The sequence below is a fragment of the Panthera tigris genome, chromosome B4 (assembly GCF_018350195.1).
Source record: "Panthera tigris isolate Pti1 chromosome B4, P.tigris_Pti1_mat1.1, whole genome shotgun sequence".
NCBI classification, from domain to species: domain Eukaryota; kingdom Metazoa; phylum Chordata; class Mammalia; order Carnivora; family Felidae; genus Panthera; species Panthera tigris.
In genome coordinates this window covers 123,792,395-123,811,998 of record NC_056666.1, presented here as the reverse complement: position 1 = coordinate 123,811,998, position 19,604 = coordinate 123,792,395, and the positions used below count along the sequence as shown (strand labels likewise).

General features: G+C 42.7%; 1 protein-coding gene across 1 annotated transcript in view; it reads left to right on the top strand.

Annotated features, from left to right (window-relative positions):
- The first annotated feature begins 4,394 nt into the window (after positions 1-4,394).
- ALDH1L2 (aldehyde dehydrogenase 1 family member L2) overlaps positions 4,395-19,604 on the top strand; it is a 66,927-nt gene continuing 51,717 nt past the window's right edge. Inside the window, exons 1-2 of the mRNA XM_042993072.1 lie at positions 4,395-4,512; positions 16,515-16,659. Coding sequence (XP_042849006.1) covers positions 4,465-4,512; positions 16,515-16,659 — 193 coding nt within the window. The 5' untranslated portion in view covers positions 4,395-4,464. The remainder of the gene's footprint in view (positions 4,513-16,514; positions 16,660-19,604) is intronic.

The window sequence follows — 19,604 nt, the reverse complement described above, 5'->3', positions numbered from 1 at the left end:
CATTTTTGCTGTGTATAAAAGTCTAGATTAGTAGGGCTTTTCTGTTTGTCAAACTCTAATTACCTCTGATGTAACCATGAGTTATCCAGGGAACTTTATCTTTTATTCTTACAGAAGAAAATATTAGACATCATTAATATTTCATTATATGTGTGTAGACATAAACTCTACACTTCCTAAAGTTGGGAATTAGAGAATACAACTATGGAACCCCTGCTCAGAAAAAGACACACTCCTTGCCCACCCTTCTCAGTACACATAGATCAGAACAAATAAAATAATTATCAGTATTTGGAAGTTTAAAGAAGCAAGAAGTCTTCTGATTGGAGCATTTCGTCCACTTACATTCAATGTTATTATTGAAAGATATGGGTTTAGAGTCATTGTGATATCTGTAGGTTTCATGCTTGTAGTGATGTCTCTGGTACTTTGTGGTCCTTGCAACATTTCACTCACAGAGTCCCCCTTAGGATCTCTTGTAGGGTTCGTTTAGTGGTGATGAATTCTTTCAGTTTTTGTTTGTTTGGGAAAACCTTTATCTCTCCTTCTATTCTGGAATGACAGGCTTGCTGCATAAAGGACTCTTGACTGCATATGTTTCCTGTTCATCACATTGAAGATTTCCTCATTCCTTTCTGGCCTGCCAAGTTTCAGTAGATAGGTCTGCTACTACCCTTATGCTTCTACCTTTGTATGCTAAGGCCCGTTTATCACTAGCTGCTTTCAGAATTCTCTTTTTATCCATATATTTTGCCAGTTTCACTATGATATGTTGTGCAGAAGATTGATTCAAGTTACGTCTGAAGGGAGTTCTCTGTACCTCTTGGATTTCAATGTCTGTTTCCTTCCCCAGATTGGGGAAGTTCTCAGCTATGATTTGTTCAAGTATACCTTCAGCCTCTTTCTCTCTCTTCTTCTTCCAGAATTCCTATGATACAGATATTGTGCCATTTGATTGTATCACTTAGTTCTCTAATTCTCCCTTCTTGATCCTGGATTTTTTTATCTCTCTTTTTCTCAGCTTCCTCTTTTTCCATAATTTTATCTTCTAATTCACCTATTCTCCCCTCTGCCTCTTCAATCCACACTGTGGCTGCCTCCATTTTATTTTGCACCTCACTTATAACATTTTTTAATTCATCATGACTATTTTGTAACTCTTTGAACTCTGCAGTTTCTTTAATAAAAGGTGCTCGGAGAACTGGACAGCAACATGCAGAAGAATGAAACTAGACCTTTCTTACACCATACACAAAAATAAACTCAAAATGGATGAAGGACCTGAATATGAGACAGGAAACCATCAAAACCCTAGAGGAGAAAGCAGGAAAAAACCTCTTTGACCTCAGCCGCAGCAATTTCTTACTTTACAAATCTCCAAAGGCAAGGGAATTAAAAGCAAAAATGAACCACTAGGACCTCATCAAGATAAAAATCTTCTGCACTGCAAAGGAAACAATCAACAAAACTAAAAGGCAACCAACAGAATGGGAAAAGATACTTGCAAATGACATATCGGATAAAGGGCTAGTATCTAAAATCTATGAAGAACTCACCAAACTCCACACCCGAAAAACAAATAATCCAGTGAAGAAATGGGCAAAAGACACGAATAGACGCTTTTCCAAAGAAGACCTCCAGATGGCCAACAGACACATGAAAAGATGCCCTACGTCACTCCTCATCAGGGAAATACAAATCAAAACCACACTGAGATACCACCTCAGGTCACTCAGAGTGGCTAAAATGAACAATTCAGGAGACTATAGGTGCTGACAAGGATGTGGAGAAACAGGAACCCTCTTGAACTGTTGGTGGGAATGCAAACTGGTGCAGCCGCTCTGGAAAACAGTGTGGAGGTTCCTCCACAAAAAATTAAAAATAGAACTACCTTATGACCTAGGAATCTACCCAAAGGATACAGGAGTGCTGATGCATAGGGATCCTTGTATCCCAATGTTTATAGCAGCACTTTCAACAATAGCCAAACTATGGAAAGAGCCTAAATGTCGATCAAGTGATGAATGGATAAAGAAGATGTGTGGGAATGCAAGCTGGTGCAGCCACTCTAGAAAACAGTATGGAGGTTCCTCAAAAAGTTAAAAATAGAACTACCCTACAACCCAGCAATTGCACTATTAGGCATATATCTATGGGGTATAGGTGTGCTGTTTTGAAGGAACACATGCACCCCCGTGTTTATAGCAGCACTATCAACAATAGCCAAAGTATGGAAAGGGCCCGAATGTCCAATCCAGCAATTGCACTATTAGGCATTTATCCAAGGGACTCAGGTGTGCTGTTTCGAAGGGACACATGCACCCCCATGTTTATAGCAGCACTATCAACAATAGCCAAAATATGGAAAGAGCCCAAATGTCCACCAATGGATTAATGGATAAAGAAGATGTGGTATATATATACAATGGAGTATTACTTGGCAATCAAAAAGAATGAACTCTTGCCATTTGCAACTACGTGGATGGGACTGGAGGGTATTATGCTAAGTGAAATTAGTCAGCCAGAGAAAGACAAAAATCATATGACTTCACTCATATGAGGACTTTAAGAGACAAAACAGATGAACATAAGGGAAGGGAAACAAAAATAATATGAAAACAGGGAGGGGGACAAAACAGAGGAGACTCATAAATATGGATAACAAACTGAGGGTTACTGGAGTGGGTGGGGAAGGGGGTATGGGCTTAATGGGTAAGGGGCACTAAGGAATCTACTCCTGAAATCATTGTTGCACTATATGCTAACTAATTTGGATGTAAATTTTAAAAAATAAAAATTTTTAAAAAAGAAGATGTGGTTTATATATACAATGGAATACTCCTTGGCAATGAGAAAGAATGAAATCCTGCCATTTGAAGCAATGTGAATGGAACTGGAGGGTATTATGCTGAGTGAAATAAGCCAGGCAGAGGACGACAGATACCATATGTTTTCACTCATATGTGCATCTTGAGAAACTTAACAGAAGACAATGGGGGAGAGGAAAGGGAGGAGGGGGAGTTATGGAGAGGGAGGGAGGCAAACCATAAGAGACTCTTAAGGACTGAGAACAAACTAAGAGTAGATGGGGGGATGGGGGAGAGGGGAAAGTGGATGATGGGCAGGGAGGAGGGCACTTGTTGGGATGAGCACTGGGTGTTGTATGGAAACCAATTTGAAAATAAATATATTTAAAAAAGAAAAGAAGCAAGAAGTCACAATGTGCAGTCAGGGAAATGTGTTGAATTGGAAATGGGTAATTCCCAGAGCAAAACTCTAGATGTTTGCTGCCGTTCTCCAAGCTTTAAAGATGGTTTTTTTCTCTCTCTCCCTCCTTCTTAAACATTCATTCATCCTCTCTTTTAACAAGTACTTTTTGAACTCTGCTTAGTGCTAGATATTGTAAATCTTGATAAATCAGACGTGGACTCAGCTTGCAAGGAACTTCCAGTAGAGAAGATGACAGGCACACAAATAGCAGTGACAGACTGAGATGTCAGAAGAGATGCACAGACAAAAATCTTCCCCAGTTCAGAGGAGTTAAAGATTACTTCGGGGGAATAAGAGGGTTAAGGAAGGAAAGAATCAGGAAAAATGCCTCCCAGAGGCAGAATTTGAGCTGTGCCTTTAAGAAAAGAAGGAATTTGGTCATGCTGAGAAGGTGACAAGCGACAAGTGACAAGCTTTTCTGGGAAGCATTGTCCAGGAAAAAAAGAACCAGCAAGCACCAGAGTTAGGCTAAATTATATATGCAAAGGAGCAGCAAGAAATAAAAATGCCAAATTGCAGATGGCCTTGAATGCCAGGCTAAGGTGTTCCGTTTGAGACAAATGCTTAGCTAAATGAGCATTCCTTCTAGAGAGATGAGGGAAAAGGGTGTGTATCTATCTATGTCTGTCTATCACCTGTTGGGGACCAGCTGTGTGTCAGGCCCTTTGCCAAGTGCTTTACACACAGTCTCTCATTAAATCCTCTCATCAGCTTACAAGATAGGTATCAGGATCCTATATAGCTAGGTGTCCCCACACCTTATCTTTTCCTATCTTTGCCTTCTCAGGACTGTTGTGGGCCTGACTTGGGGTGTCAGGTTGACCATTAATAAGGCAAATCCCTGTGTACCTCGCAGGGTTTGAGTAACTGGAAGGCGATCTCCCAGCTGGTAAGTACCTGGGCCACAACTGGAAGCCATCCCTCCCTCTGGGTACCAGCGTGGCACCGGGATTGCGGCCCAGCGCCTCCCAGCGGCCGACGCAGGCCCCGCCCAGTCGCAGGCGATTGGCCACCCGAGCCCGGCCAGCTGAGGAGGCGAGGCCGTGCCAGCCGAGGGGGCGGGCCATGGGCTGGTCCCAGGACTGGCGGACCCGGCGAGCAGCTATCGAGGCCCCCGGGCGCTCGGAGGCTACAGGCCGCGCGGCCAGGCTGAGCCCCAGCCGTCGCGCCGCCGCCGGTGCGCTGCCTTCCATCATGCTGTGGCGGGGCAGCCAGGCGCTCCGGCGCTTCTCCACCGGCCGGGTGAGTCTGGTCCCGGGCGAGCGTCCTGGCTCTCTCTCACCGAGGCTGCTTTCCAGACCCCCGGGCGGGCGGGGCGGGAGGGTCGGGAGGGTCGGGCGGCGGGGCTGGGGGTGGGCAGCGATGTTCAGGCTTTGCTAAAAACCAAGACAGCGTTTTTAAAACTAGGAGACTGCGGAGAAGGATCCGGAGAGGGTCTTGAGTATGGCTTGCCAGGCGAGCCATTGTCTTGTCCGGGGAAGGGGCTGAGGATGCGGCTTTTGAACATCTACGGTATGGCTGGGATTGACAGGGTGGGGACAGTCACTTGGCAAGGGGGACAGGGTCAGCTTCCTTTCCTTTTTTCATTTCAATGATGACATCCCTGGTTATGAGATGGAGCTGAAGTACAGGACTGAAACCGTTTCTGGAGGACAGTAGTATTCAAGTCAGCCGCGTGGTCCTGGGCGGCCTGGGAGTTGGGAGCCCTGGCATTGAGGATCCATTCAGATTTGGGCCCTCGGAGCTGGTGGCTGCAGGCTCATTTTTCGCGAGTTGCAGGCGGCAAGATTGCTATGATTACCAGACGCTGCAGAAGCAGCACTCTGGAACATTATTAAACTGTAGCGTTAAGAAACGAGCCCTGGCCCAGCCCCGCGCCTTGGAATTGCATCAGCTCCTCCAGAAATGGAAAGAGAGCAGACACGTTGCATGTGACCCCTGGGAGAGATGCCTCCCTGCATTTAGGCAGACTCTAAACTGTTTAGGGAAGGGAAAAAAAAAAAAAAAAAAAAAAAAAAGCATGTCATGTACATCATCTCTTCTATAGGAAGTGCATGCTTCCTGGTCTGTGAAAGAATTTGCTTTTCAATTCCTCTTCTTTGCCAAAGCCATATGTGCATGTATACAAATCCAGACGTAAGAAACTTGAAGGCGGAGAGAGTCTTGAATAGCACCAAGAACCAGAACGATGCATACATGGAAAAATCTTTTGTCTCCCAGACGACCCCAAATAATGAGGATTCGTCACTTTACCCCATCCAGTCCTAGTTATTGGGGAGTATTCGCCCTTTTAAAGAATAAGAAAAGAGAAACCTGCCCTTGGAGAGCCTTTGCTTGCTCTGAACTCCTCCTTAGCTTTCTCCCGCCACGTGGCACCTGGGGATGTGGATTGGATGGCACCCAGAGCAAGGGCTTGTGCCCGCGTATTTTATTGGCCTCCTCTGTCAACACCTTTCATTGAATTGCCTTTTTTGGAGTGCAGAAGGGAGTCTCAAAGAACGAAAAGATTGCAATAGTGGGGTTTACATAAGATTTCAGTAATAGAAGTTGAACATCCCAGGTGGCAAATGACATGAACAGAAACATGCATGTGGGGAAGCACCAGGCACGGTCAGGGGTCTGGGGTCTGACCATACATGTGAAAGAGCAGCGACATTCGTTTGGGAAGAAGACGGGTTCTTCCATGGCCAAAAGGAAGACATGGAACAAGTGAAGTGTTTGGGGTATTTTACTCCATAGAAAATGGGGATCCATCCTTTGGACGGTATTCTAGTAAGAATTGTTCAAAATCAAGCATGGCTAGTGGGAGCGTAAAAAGGTGCAGCCACTTTGGAAAACTGGCGATTTTTTATAAAGTTACACATACACCTACAATACGGCCCAGCAATTGCACTCCTAGGTATTTACCCAAGAGAAGTGAAAACTCATGTTCACACAAGTACCTATTTATGAATGTTTACAGAGGCTTTATTCATTGTCACCCAAAACTGGAAACGACTTAAATGTCCTTCATCTGGTGACAGGATAAACAGTGGATAAATCCATCCCTACATGGGAATCCTACTCAGAAAAAGAAAGAGGAAGGAACTCCTGGTGTGTACAAGAGCATGGATGAAACTCAGATGTGGGTGCTGAGTGTCAGAAAACGGACTCAAAGGGCTATGTATTATATAATTCTGCTTATGTGACATTCTGGAAAGAGTAGAACTATACAGTGATAGAAAAAAGATCAGTGGTTATTAGGGGCGGGACATGGGGGAAGCATGGACTATAAGAGACTGTCTCTTAAAGGACAGGAAGGAATATTTTGGTGGGGGTGGGGGGTGATGGAACTATTCTTTTTTTAATTTTTTTTTAAATTTATTTTTGCGACAGAGAGAGACAGAGCATGAGCAGGGGAGGGGCAGAGAGAGAGGGAGACACAGAATCGGAAGCAGGCTCCAGGCTCTGAGCTGTCAGCACAGAGCCCAAGGCAGGGCTTGAACCCACAGACTGTGAGATCATGACCTGAGCCACCCAGGCGGACGGAACCATTCTTTATCTTGATTATAGCAGTGATTAGGTGACTGTGTGTCTGTCAAAACTCCCAGAACTATCCACTGAAAAGGGTGTATTTTACTGCAGGTAAAGTATACCTTCATCTTTAAAAGTGAAAAAAATCACACGGTTTTTTTTTGTTTGTTTGTTTGGTGTTAAAGCAGAATGAAAAAAAAAAAAAGAATGAGAAATTTCTTAGAACCTAGCAAAATCCAATGGAAAACTAGTTTATAACACTTCCTGCTAGAGTCGATTTTTTCCATTCTCGGTCTTAAAGAAGTGGACTCAGAAATATTTAATGATTTTGGCTTAATGATGTGGCTGGATCTTTTTAACTATGGCCACTATCCATAGCAATAAACCCTTTGTCTATAGTTAGTGTCGTGCACTTCCATTATCTTGCCTGGTTCACTGCTCCTTAATTTCTCCCCATGGGGGGGGGGATTATTTAGCCTTCATATTATTTGGCACTTTGTAATTTAGCTTCCTCTGCCAGTGTCTGGGATAAGTCTGGCTGGTGGTTCTGGGTTCGTAGCCTGGTTCTGGAACTTGAGATTACTCTATGATCCAATTTAAGAGGTTGGACCCCTCCCTACTTCTTGGAACCAAGTACTGGTTTATACCCTAATTCTAGCAACCTGGTCCTTGTTTCTGAATTACCTGACCCCCTGCTTTCATGTCAAGTTTGTTTTGAGGACCTTCAAATTCAACTTCAAACCATATTTGGTTGTGTACTGAGCACTTGTTCTAAATCCTGAGGATATAATTATTTAATAAATAATAATAATCATATAATAATAATAATAATAGGTAGCATTGACATAGCACTTAGTATGCACCAGACACTGTTATAAATGCTTTACATTTATGCACGCTTAATTTACTTACTATCTCAGTGAGGTAGGTACTATTATTACCCATTTTACAGATAAAGAAACTAAAACTCGGAGAAGTTAAATAACTTTTTTAGAGTCTCACAGCCAAAAAGGATAAAATAATAAACAAGAAATAAACTATCCTTGCTTTCAAAGAGTCCATAGATTAGTGGAACAAATGATTAAACTTGTGGTTAAAGAATAATAATAGACAATATACCAAAAAGGAAATACAAATGGATAGTGCAATATTAAAAGGCACTCAACCAAACCAGTAATCAAGGGGATGCAAATTAGAACAAGATATAAGATTTCACTCATCACATTGGCAAAAATCATAGAAGTTGACAATATTGTGTGTTGGCAGGGGTGAGAAAATAGTTCCTCAAATATTCTAGAAGCCAATTTGATGGTATCCATTAACATTTAAGTTTTAAAAATGATCCTACAATTTCATTTGTAGATATCTGAGAAAAGCACTCCTGCATGGGCACAGGAAGCATGTACCAGGATACCCATTGCCATGGTATTTGTAATAATGACAGACTGAAAGCCAAGCTGTTCCTCAGTAGGGAAATGAACAAATAAACTGAGACATAGCTACGCTCTGAAATGCTGTGCACCAATTTTAAAGAATCAATTATATGTACTAACAAAGTTATGGGACATTACACATAATATGACTCAATTTGTGTTATTTTTAAAACACAAAATAATATATTATGTATACACTTCGATATATGTAAATGTCCAGAAAAGGTCTGTAGGATGCACAGCAAACCATGAAATGTTTTTTTCTGAGGTGGAGGGGGAGAGGGAACTGGGATTGGGAGACTCCAGTCTTATCTGTGATTGTTTCATTTAAAAAAAAATTTTTTTTTACATTTATTTTTGAGAGAGTGAGAGACAAAGCACAAGCAGGGGAGGGGCACAGAGAGGGAGACACAGAATCCGAAGCCTCCTCCAGGCTCCAAGCTGTCAGCACAGAGCCCGACGTGGGCTTGAACTCATGAACCGTGAGATAGTGACCTGAGCTGAAGTTGGATGCTTAACCAACTGAGCCACCCAGGTGCCCCCCCAAATTTTTTAATGTGTATTTATTTTTGAGAGAGAGCAAGCACATGCGAGTAGGGGAGGAGCAGAGAGAGAGAGGGAGGGGGACAGAAAATCTGAAGTGGGATATGTGCTGGCAGCAGGGAGCCCAATGCAGGGCTCGAACTCAAGAACTGTGAGATCTTGACCTGAGCCGAAGTTGAACGCTTAACCGTCTGAGCCACCCAGGCGCCCCTGTGATTGTTACATTTTTAACAAGGAGATTGTGTGTATATGTTATATATGTAATTAAAAATTAATTTTAAAAATTCTATGCATATTGATAAAAAAAAAAAATTCTATGCAATGAGATTATAGATAAATGCAATGCACTGAAGTCCTCCCCTTCTAGCAGGGACTGGAGTCCATCCCTGGATCTAGTCCCTTGGACTTTTCCCTACTGTTACCCAATCTTTGACATGTTCTTTGGTCACCAGCTGCACCCAGTCTTTAGGTGCAAGGCATTCCCAGCTGGCCTCACATGCTAATAGACCCTGTGTTGACATCTCTGTTTTAAAAACCTCTTACCAGGGTACCTGGGTGCCTCACTCAGTTGAGCGTCCAACTCTTGATTTCAGCTCAGGTCATGATCTCATGGTTTGTCAGTTCGAGCCCCGAGCCAGGCTCTATGCTGACAGCGTGGAGCCTGCTTGGGATTCTCTTTCTGCCCCTCCCTTGCTTATACACACGCTCTTTTTGTGTGCAACTAACAAAGTTATGGAACTTTCTCTCTCAAAATAAATAAATAAACATTTAAAAATAAAACTCTTTTATCCTTTTTATGATAAAAAAAATGTTGGCCAAGGGGTGCCTAGGTGGCTTAGTCGGTTAAGCATCTGACTTCTGCTCAGGTCATGATCTGACAGTTAGTGAGTTCGAGCCCCACGTCGGGCTCTGTGCTGACAGCTTGAAGCCAGGAGCCTGCTTCGGATTCTGTGTCTCCCTCTCTCTCTGCCCCTCCCCCACTCATGCTCTGTCTCTGTCTCTCAAAGGTGAATAAATGTTTAAAAAAATTAGAAAAAAAAAATGGCCAGATATCCAAGAAAGTCCTCATTAATATGTACTTTATATGATTACACAATGGGGAAAAAAATCAAGTTGCACAAGTTTGTCATTTATGGTGGTGTCTTGAATCTTGTTTGAATCTTACACAGATTTACATCTATGCCATGTGGAACTTGTTGCTTCTGATGATTAGTATGAGGGTTTGTTACAATCAGTACCATGGGCTTTTACACTATTCCAAGCTACCTCCTGTGAATGTATTGAAGGTGGCTTATTAAGTCAGCTTTTATTTTCACTGTGTATCTGCTCAACTCTCAAACGGAAGAGGGGTGCCCACCCGAAGTTAATTCATGCCTCGCCTGAGTGTGTGCTAATAGAGAAATAATATAGCATCACTCTTGTGCTTAAAATCATTCATTCGGTGGATCTCACTCTTCACAATAAGGTCCAAATTATTTGCTGTAGACAAGGCTCTCCCTAACAGGTCTTCTGACTCTCCCTAGAGAGTCACTTGTCATCACTCCCCAACTTCCAGTATTGGACCCACTTTGCCCACTCCTTCACTTCTTTGTAAATGCCACCCCCTCTGCCTGAAACTTCCCAAGGACCTCCGGTAATCCGCGCCCTTCTCTTGGCCAACTCTTAGGATGAGCGCTCTAAGATTCAGTCAAGGAATTCTTGGAAAGTCTTCCCCTTTCCACACCCACACTGTGCTTTCCTGTCCAGCTCTATGATGCCGATATGTCTTTACTGCTTCCCTGCTAACTGGCAAACTCCTGAGGGCAGAGACCAGTCTTCTTTGTGCTTTTACTGTAGGGATCCCCCCCCAAAAAACGCCCATGGAGGCTAAACAGGAGAGCAAATGAAGGATTTGAGCCTGAGGGAGCGAAAGGCCATATCCAACCAGAGTAACGGGAGCAGCCGCTGCTCAGCTCTAGCTGACTGTTGCCACGTCGAAGTGTAGACCATGGTTGACAAACCTCCTGAGTTCTAAAAAGAAGTCAGAAATTCAGCCTGCTAACGTGAAAGCTCCTAAAAATCTTATCACAATTCTTTTACAAATGCTCTGTGGGCCGAATAAAATACTCTTGTGGGACAACTGATTTGCAGTGCCTACCAGGCCCTGGGCACGGAGCATGGTAAATGCTCAGAACATGTTCATTGAGCACGTCTTGCACACTGTCAGGCATGATTTGGAGCACCATGTGCCACATGTTCCACAAGGTGCTAGGCATCTGGATGTCTCTGAAAAATTGACTTGGTCTTATTCTTCGGTAAATCTGTCAGTTCTCACAATTCCTGACGTGGAGAGCTTTGGCCTTGTTTTACACCCCACTCAAATGGTTCTGTAACGGTATCGTCTGCTTCGCAAAAGCGTTTCGGATCAGTCAGCACTGACTCGTAGTGCTGCGCCATTAGGCTTTCTATAGAGGATTGTGTTTTGGTTTTTGGTTTTAATCCTTGGAGCATAATCAGAATTCTCATTAATTTGCTTCCTGAAGGAGTCCACCAGGATGTGGATAGCCTGGGAATGGAACATTGAATAGTTTAAATAGCAGAAGCTCTGGGGGTGCCTGGCTGGCTCGGTCAGTAGAGCATGTGACTCTTGATCTCCGGGTTTTGAGTTCAAGCCCCATGTTGGGTGTAGAGATTACTTAAAAATAAAATCTTAAAAAAAAAAAAAAAAGGCAAAAGTTCTGTTCCTTGCCAAAGGCTCTTCTAGGCAGAATGCCATCATTAGAGAAACCCAAGATAGTGGCACTTACCGCCAAGATTTATAAATGCTGTGGGTGGTTTTATGCCTCCCTGTCTTTCTCACCAATATAACAGGCACTTACAGTGCCTCAAAGAATGTTCTCTGGTCACCAGATCCAGCCTACAAATGAATGGTGCTTTCTCCCCTGTCAGGACCACCATGGTACTTCCTTAGAAAGTCTTATGGAACTATTTCCCACAATTAACCTGTCAAACTGTTACCATATTTTTCTTTTAAAAAAAGGGGGGTTGGGGAGGGAGGACAGGAGTGCCTGGGTGGCTCAGTTGGTTGAGCATCTGACTCTTGATTTCAGCTCAGGCCGTGATCCCAGGATCATGGGATCGAAACCCCAGTCGGGCTCTGTGCTGAGTGTGAATACTGCTTAGGATTCTCTCTCTCTCTCCCTCTCTCTCTCCCTCTCTCTCTCCCCCTCTGCCCTTCATCCCTGCTCTCAGGCTCTCTCTCAAATAAAAAATAAATATAAAATATTTTAAAATGGGGGGCAGACCTTCAGTATAGGAAAACAATAGAAGCTTATCTGCTGAAGTGTGATAGATCTGAGTTTTGCTTCTGCCCGTGGTTAGCCCCGTCTGCAGGCAGTTTACTTGACTTCCCTAAGCCCTGTGTGTTCTCATTTGTAAAATGGGTTACTGTGAGGTCTAAAGGCATAAGTAGTTGATAAAATGTTTTAAATTGATTAACAGGGCTCAGCGTGGTGTTGGGCTCATGGTACATTTCCAGTAGGAAAGTTCCATCATCAACATTTTTTATTTACCTAAGTATTACTTGTGGCATAATAATAATAATAATAATTAACATTTGTTGAGCATCCACTATTGCCACACACTGCACTAATGCATTAGGTGATAAATTAGATGATAAACTAATGCATTAGATGATAAATCCTTTTAACAACCTTATGAAATAGGTACTACTTTTTTTTTATTTTTAAAGAGTTTTTTAAATTTTTTTTAATGTTTACTTATTTTTGACAGAGAGAGCGCGTGCGCATGAGTGGGGGAGGGGCAGAGAGAGGGAGACAAGATCTGAAGACAAAATCTGGATCATGACCTGAGCTGAGATCAAGGGTCGATGCTTAACTGACTGGGCCACCCAGGTGCCACTAGATACTATTATTATTCAGATTTTAATTGATGAGACCCAGCTCAAAATCCTATGGCCTGTGTTATGGAAAAACAGAGGAAACTAATAACCAGAGTTAGAAGCTGAGAGCTGCCACTTAGTAGCTGTTTGACTCCAGGCTATATCTTAACTTCCAGGTGTTTTAATATCTTCATCTATAAAGTGGCTTAGGGATGCCTGTCTCCAGGAGTCATCGAGCCATCAAAATGAGGTAATATATGTGAAATACCTGGCACTTACAAGGGTCTCATTAAAATGTTGACTAAGGGGCACCTGGGTGGTTCACTCAGGTCATGATCTCACAGATTCGTGAGTTTCAGCCCCACATGGGGCTCTGTGCAGACAGCTAGGAGCCTGGCTGCTTCGGATTCTGTGTCTCACCCCGCCCTCTGCTCCTCCCCTGCTCACGTTCTGTCTCTGTCTTTCTCTCAAAAATGAATAAGTGTTTAAAAAAAAAAAGTTTGCTATTATTGCCACCCCTTCTTCCCGATCCAAGCTTCCCAGGGTAGAACCTTTTTGCGAAGCAGGTAGGCACACGCTCTCCATACAGCAGATTCTCTGATTTTAGTGTGCCTCTCAGTCGATGGGGAGCTTGTTAAAATGCAGCTTCCTAGTGCCCCGCGTCTGACTCAGGAGATCTGGAGTGGGGCCCAGGAACCCACGCTTTTAGCACATCCTCCCCACTGATTCTAACACAGCCATCACAGCGTACGTCAGTCCTCAGATCATACTTGGAGAAATAAGAATACCCCAGTCTGGTGTTTGGGAATTATGCCAACTCATCATAAACGCACTTACCATCCTAAAATCCGGACATGTCTCAGTGTTGGAAACTCACTTTTGTAGCTTCAGCTTTAGCATGAAGCTCAGAAACTGTTTCAGTGAATGTAGCATTTCTAGAGATACTGACTTTCTTTAAATGCTGTCTTTCTAGGGGAGCGTGGAATCTGGAATTGAACTCCAAATACCCAGGTGACAGCTGAGCACAGCGTTACATTTGAACCATCTCAGCCTCTTAGCTCTTTTGTGTGCCAAGGGTAGCATTTTAGAAGGCTTAAACTATTTGGTGTTGGTAGCGGTGTGAGGCAAAGCCTGATTTTTAAGATATGCCATCATGTCTGTTCTAGTTCAAGCCACAGCATAAATGATAGGATTTGGAGATGGAATGCTTACAGAACATTTTGATTTTTTTGATAAGAGTAAATGAAATAATCACGTATTATCTGTAGGCAAACTATGCTGTTGTTGCAGAGTTAATCTGTTTGCTTGAAAATATTTGTTAGATGTTGAAGCTGTAGGCTCTTTGGGGATAGAATCTTTGGCTGGCCCTGGAAAAGATTTTTTCAAGTAAAACCTTCATTGTTTTCATTATCAGCTCAATTACAGGGAACATGTGAACCCATATGGTTTTAAGTTCATGCCTAAAAAGGGATGCTGTCTATGCCCTCAGTAAATTGGGAAATAAGGGAAAATTGTTTCCTCATAATCAAATTTTCACAGTGAGGCTTGACTAATTTAGAATGACTTTCTAGTACATTAAAGAATCCCATTTAAAAAAAAAAAAAAAAAAAGAATCCCATTTAGAGTGAAAGGGAAAAATATCTAAATCCAAGTCCTGTGGAGCTGTGTTCTTTTTTTTTTTTAACGTTTATTTATTTTTGAGGGAGACAGAGACAGAGTGTGAGTGGGGAAAGGGCAGAGAGAGAGGGAGACACAGAATCTGAATCAGGCTCCAGGCTCTGAACTGTCAGCACAGAGCCTGATGCAGGGCTTGAGCTCGCAAGCAGTGAGATCATGACCTGAGCTGAAGTTGAGCGCTTAACCGACTGAGCCACCCAGGTGCCCCATTGTTACCTTAGCTTTGCAAAAGATTCCATTTGGAGAGAATTTACAGGAGGTATAATTGCTTAAAGAGAATTCTTTAAAACTACAACCCCTTAGCACTATTCTTGTTTAAATGGTGTCTGTATTTCTTGATAATCAATGTACTTTTGTACATCAGTGTTAATCTTCTAAAAGGAAAAGAGATGAGTGGTGGGAGCTCATTTTTATTATTTTATTTTTAAGTGCATATGTAGGCTTTGAAGTGAGACAGACCTGGATTCAAGTCTCACCTCTCCTCCTTTTTGCCAATATGACCTTGAGGATATAATTGACATTTCTGAGCTGTGGTTTCTTCATTCATAAAATAGTGTAAAATGGGAGATAATCAAACGATGGTTGCAATGATCAAATGAAATGAAATGATGTGCAGGTCTTAATTCTTTACCTGAAACCTGAAGGACACGGGCACCTGGGTGGCTCAGTTGGTTGAGCGTCCTACTTTGGCTCAGGTCATGATTCACTGGTTCATGGGTTCAAGCCCTGTGTTGGGCATTGTGCTGACAACTCAGTACCTGGAGCCTGCTTCAGATTCTGTGTCTCTCTCTGTCCCTCCTCCACTCACATTCTCTTTCTGTCTCTCAAGATAAATAAATTAACATCAAAAAACTTTTTTTAAACCCGAGGAACAAAATATATTTAGAGATTCAGAATTACATTCTAGAAAGTCAATGTGGTACATAGATAGTACATTACATATTATTCACAGCAGGGTCTGGGACAGTATCTGTAACCAAACACATTGATTTTTCTGCAGCAAAACATATAAATGTTCATACAGTCCTTACGAATACTATAATTAAGATTATAAATAGCAGTATGTCACCCAGGTCAAGTTTGAAACCAAATGAATGTGCACAAACTTACAAGAAAGCTGTAAGGACTAAAAAGAATGTTCCATTGGAGCAATCCAGGTTTTGAGGCCTAAGGAATTTGGGCCACTTGCCAAAGATTTTGGAATTTTGGACTATATAAAGAAACATGGGGGGCGCCTGGGTGGCTCAGTCGGTTAAGCGGCCGACTTCGGCTCAGGTCATGATCTCACAGTCCGTGGGTTTGAGCCCCGTGTCAGGCTCTGTGCTGAAAGCTCAGAGCCCGGAGCCTGTTTTAGATTCTGTGTCTCCCTCTCTCTGACCCTCCCCCATTCATGCTCTGTCTCTCTCTGTCTCAAAAATAAATAAATGTCAAAAAAAATTTTTTTAAAAAGAAACATGTAACTGTATCTAGGATGTAGCAAAACCTCTAAGACATGATTGAAGCTTTTACCCCAACAATCCTTTGCGTCAGATACTGCATTGAGCCTCTTACATGTTAATATTAAGTCATCTGCTTCAATCAAACTTGTGTGAGGTTGGTGTTATTATTCCCATTTTACAGGTGAAGAAAAAAGGCAACAGAAGTTCGTCGCTTGCTTAGGGACACACGACTAAACAGGAGTGGCACTTGATTTTGATTTCGGGTAGTCTAGCACTGGGGTCTGCCTGTGACCCCTGTGTCATACCGCCTGTTAGCTCTTGGCCTCGTCTGGAAGTTAAGAGATGAGTCTGGCTCTTCTTTCTATATTGCAGGGCCACAAAAGCCATTGTCATATTGAAGCAGATCTTGCTCAGAATTAAACTCCTTTTAACTATGAAACTTACCCTTACTTGTTAACATCCAGCTTCATTTCACCGAGGAGTTGGAATGGCTTGTAAAATATATGCAATCCCAATGATTATGATGAATAATCGGGGGGATTAGAGCAAAGGGGAAAAAGGGAATACGTCGGCGTGACATTATTTTCACTACTGTTTATGTGTAATGTAGCCTAGGTTCAGCGTGTGTCAATAAAAATTTTATTTTGTAGACCTCTGTGTTGTTTCCTCAAGTCATTTTGCATGATTGGAAAAAGAGTGTTTGTTACCCATATGTCTTCTAACCATGCCGACGTCTGTCATCATTGAATTGTTTCACAGGCCTATTTCAAAAACAAGCTGAAGCTGGCACTTATTGGTCAGAGCCTTTTCGGACAGGAAGTGTACAGTCACCTCCGCAAAGAGGGCCACCGAGTTGTGGGCGTGTTCACGGTTCCAGACAAGGACGGCAAAGCTGACCCGCTGGGTGAGTGTATCTTGGAACAGCTGAATCAAGGACTCCACACTGACCCAGCCGGCTCAGGCCCCAGCTCAGACCCCTTAGGCCTTGTTGGCATTTCTCAACTTCTATTTCTTGGCCACAACTCCCAAAGACCCAGACTACCTGCCTCCCCCCTGGATTCTGCTACATGCACTCTGCCTCTTGAAAGCCTTCTCAAGCTAAGTCTGTTTGCAGACTCAAAAATGCTCCCTTGTCTGTGGGCCCCAAGACAAAGATGCAGGCCCCCACTGTGTTAAGAATTTCTCCACTTACCTACCTCAAGGTCCCTCAGAGGAATTTTCAGGTTTATGTTTTTTCTGAACTACACTTGTGACTTTCCAAAGGTGTTATGAAGCATCTAGAATAATGTCTGATTCAGAGGTGCCAATGGAATTGAAGAGAGGACCGCATCCAATAATAGAAATTGATGTGGGGTCATAAAGAATATATTTATGTCAGAACAATGATAGCTTGGCTGCTTGGCTGTTAAGGTAAGGTAAAGAAGATAGCCATTCTCAAAGCAAACCTACTATGAGATTCTGATTTACAAGTATGCAGTTGACCCTGACCAACACAGGGGTTTGAGGTGCTGACCCCCTACCTAGTCAACACTCCACATATTACTTTTGACTCCCCCAAAACTTAACAAAAAATAGCCTACTGTTGACTAGAAGGAAGTCTTAACTGTTAACATAAGCAGTTTATTACCACATATTTTGTACGTTATATGTATCGTATACTGTAGTCTTATGATAAAGTAAGCTAGAGAAAAGAAAATGTTATTTAAAAAATCATAAGGAAGAGAAAATACATTGACAGTACTATATTTATTTAAAAAATTCACATATAAGTGGACCCACACAGTTCAAACCCAATTGTTCAAGAGTCAACTATAGTTATGTTGAGGACGGGTGCAAGACACAGAGATAGAAATGGTCTACAAATTGTACAGATAGGGCATAAGAATGAGCAACTAGCTATCCTGGCTTATAAATCAGATCTTCAGAAATCACTGGAACAATGCAACATATTGGCTGATAAACGCTGATCAGTGATAACCCTAAAATTGTAGCCTTTTTTCTTGGAAGAAATAGTTCTGGGGCTTATCCTATCTTGTTCTACTTTTAAAAATATTATATTTTAACATTTTTTTTTCAAGAGTCATGCTAAAAAAAAAGTTGGGTCAAAGAGCACATATGCATATATGAATTTAATCACTTGATTTAGAAATTATCCTTGAGGGGGCACCTGGGTGGCTCATTCAGTTGAGTGTCCATCTGACCCTTGGTTTCAGCTCAGGTCATGATCCCAGGGTCATGGAATAGAGCCCTATGTTGGGCTCTATGCTGAGTGTGGAGCCTGCTTAAGATTCTCTCCCTCTGCCCCTCTCCCCCACCCCTGTGCGTGCACACGCTGTCTCTCTCTTTCCCCAAAAGGAAAGAAAGAAGGAAAGAAGGAAAGAAGGAAAGAAAGAAAGAAAGAAAGAGATTATCCTTGTTTCAGAAAAAAGCTATCCCAACCTGGGGAATTCTGAGGGAATCTGCCTCATGAATTTGGACCTGGTTCCAAAGGCAGAAAGGGACGGATGCCTATTACTGGGACTATCTGTCCTATTATTAGCTCTTTGCAGCAGCTTTGTGGCGGGGGGGATATTTGGGAGGACTCATATTTGGGAAATCAGATTGGCTGTTGAATCAGGGAAGCCCCAAATAATATTAGCTTAAGAACATGGAAGTCCATTTCTCAAGTCTGAGTTGGCCATTGGAGCTGTTGTGGCAGCTCTATATTTATCACGATGCAGACTCTTGCTGTTTGTTGTTTTCTTATTGTCAACACTGGGCTTCCATCTCATGGTCCAAGATAGCCGCTTTTTAAAAAAAAAAAATTGTTTAATGTTTATTTATTTTTTGAGAGAGAGAGACAGAGTGTGAGCCGGGGAGGGGCAGAGACACAGAGGGAGACACAGAATCTGAAGCAGGCTCCGGGCTCTGAGCTGTCAGCACAGAGCCCGATGCAGGGCTCGAATTCACAAGCTATGAGATCATGACCTGAGCCGAAGTCAGACGCTTAACTGACTGAGCCACCCAGGCTCCCCCAAGATAGCTGCTTTAGCCCCAACTGTCCAGTCTGCATTCTAGCAAGCAGGAAGGGAAAGATGGGAAGCAGAAGGCAAGCCTTTATCCCGAAGTTGCACATATTATTCCCATTTGTATCCCACTCGCTAAAACGTAGTCACAGCCCAAATCTATTTGTAGGATAGACAGAGAAACATAGATTTTATTCAGGGTGGCTATGTGCTCAGCTAAAGTAGAAAATCTTTGCTAGAGATTGAAGGGGGACAGCTAGCAGTCTCTGCTATGTACATGAACTTCAGAAGAATTACAAGCATGTGACTCTTAAAACTCCTTTAAAAGTATGGCCTGGGAAACTAACTTTCCCTAGTGTCTGGTCCCGGGGCCGGGACCTCCTTTCCATTCGTCATGGCCATCTGGGCTGCTAGCAAAACATAGAAAAGAAAACTGGAATCATGCAGTTAATCTGACTCTGCCACTTACTAGCCGCATGAGGTTGGGCAAGTTGTTAAAACCCACTAAGCTTAGTTCAACAGCACCCATCTTACATGGGTTAGATGACATAATGTATATAATGTGCTCATCCCTGTGCCTGGTTCATGAAAAGGGATCAAAATGACAGTGGCAAACTCTTCTTGTTATCAGAATAGCCAACTAGAGCAGTGGAAAATAGCCCTGGGGCAGCCACAAATCACTATGGAAGGATCATAGCCTATCTCAGTGTAGTAGATTTTTAAATTGAAGGCTTCTAGGTGTGCCTGGGTGGCTCAGTTAGTTAAACATCCAACTCTTAATTTCAGCTCAGGTCATGATCCTATAGTCATGGGATTGAGCCTTGCATTGGGCTCTGTGCTGACG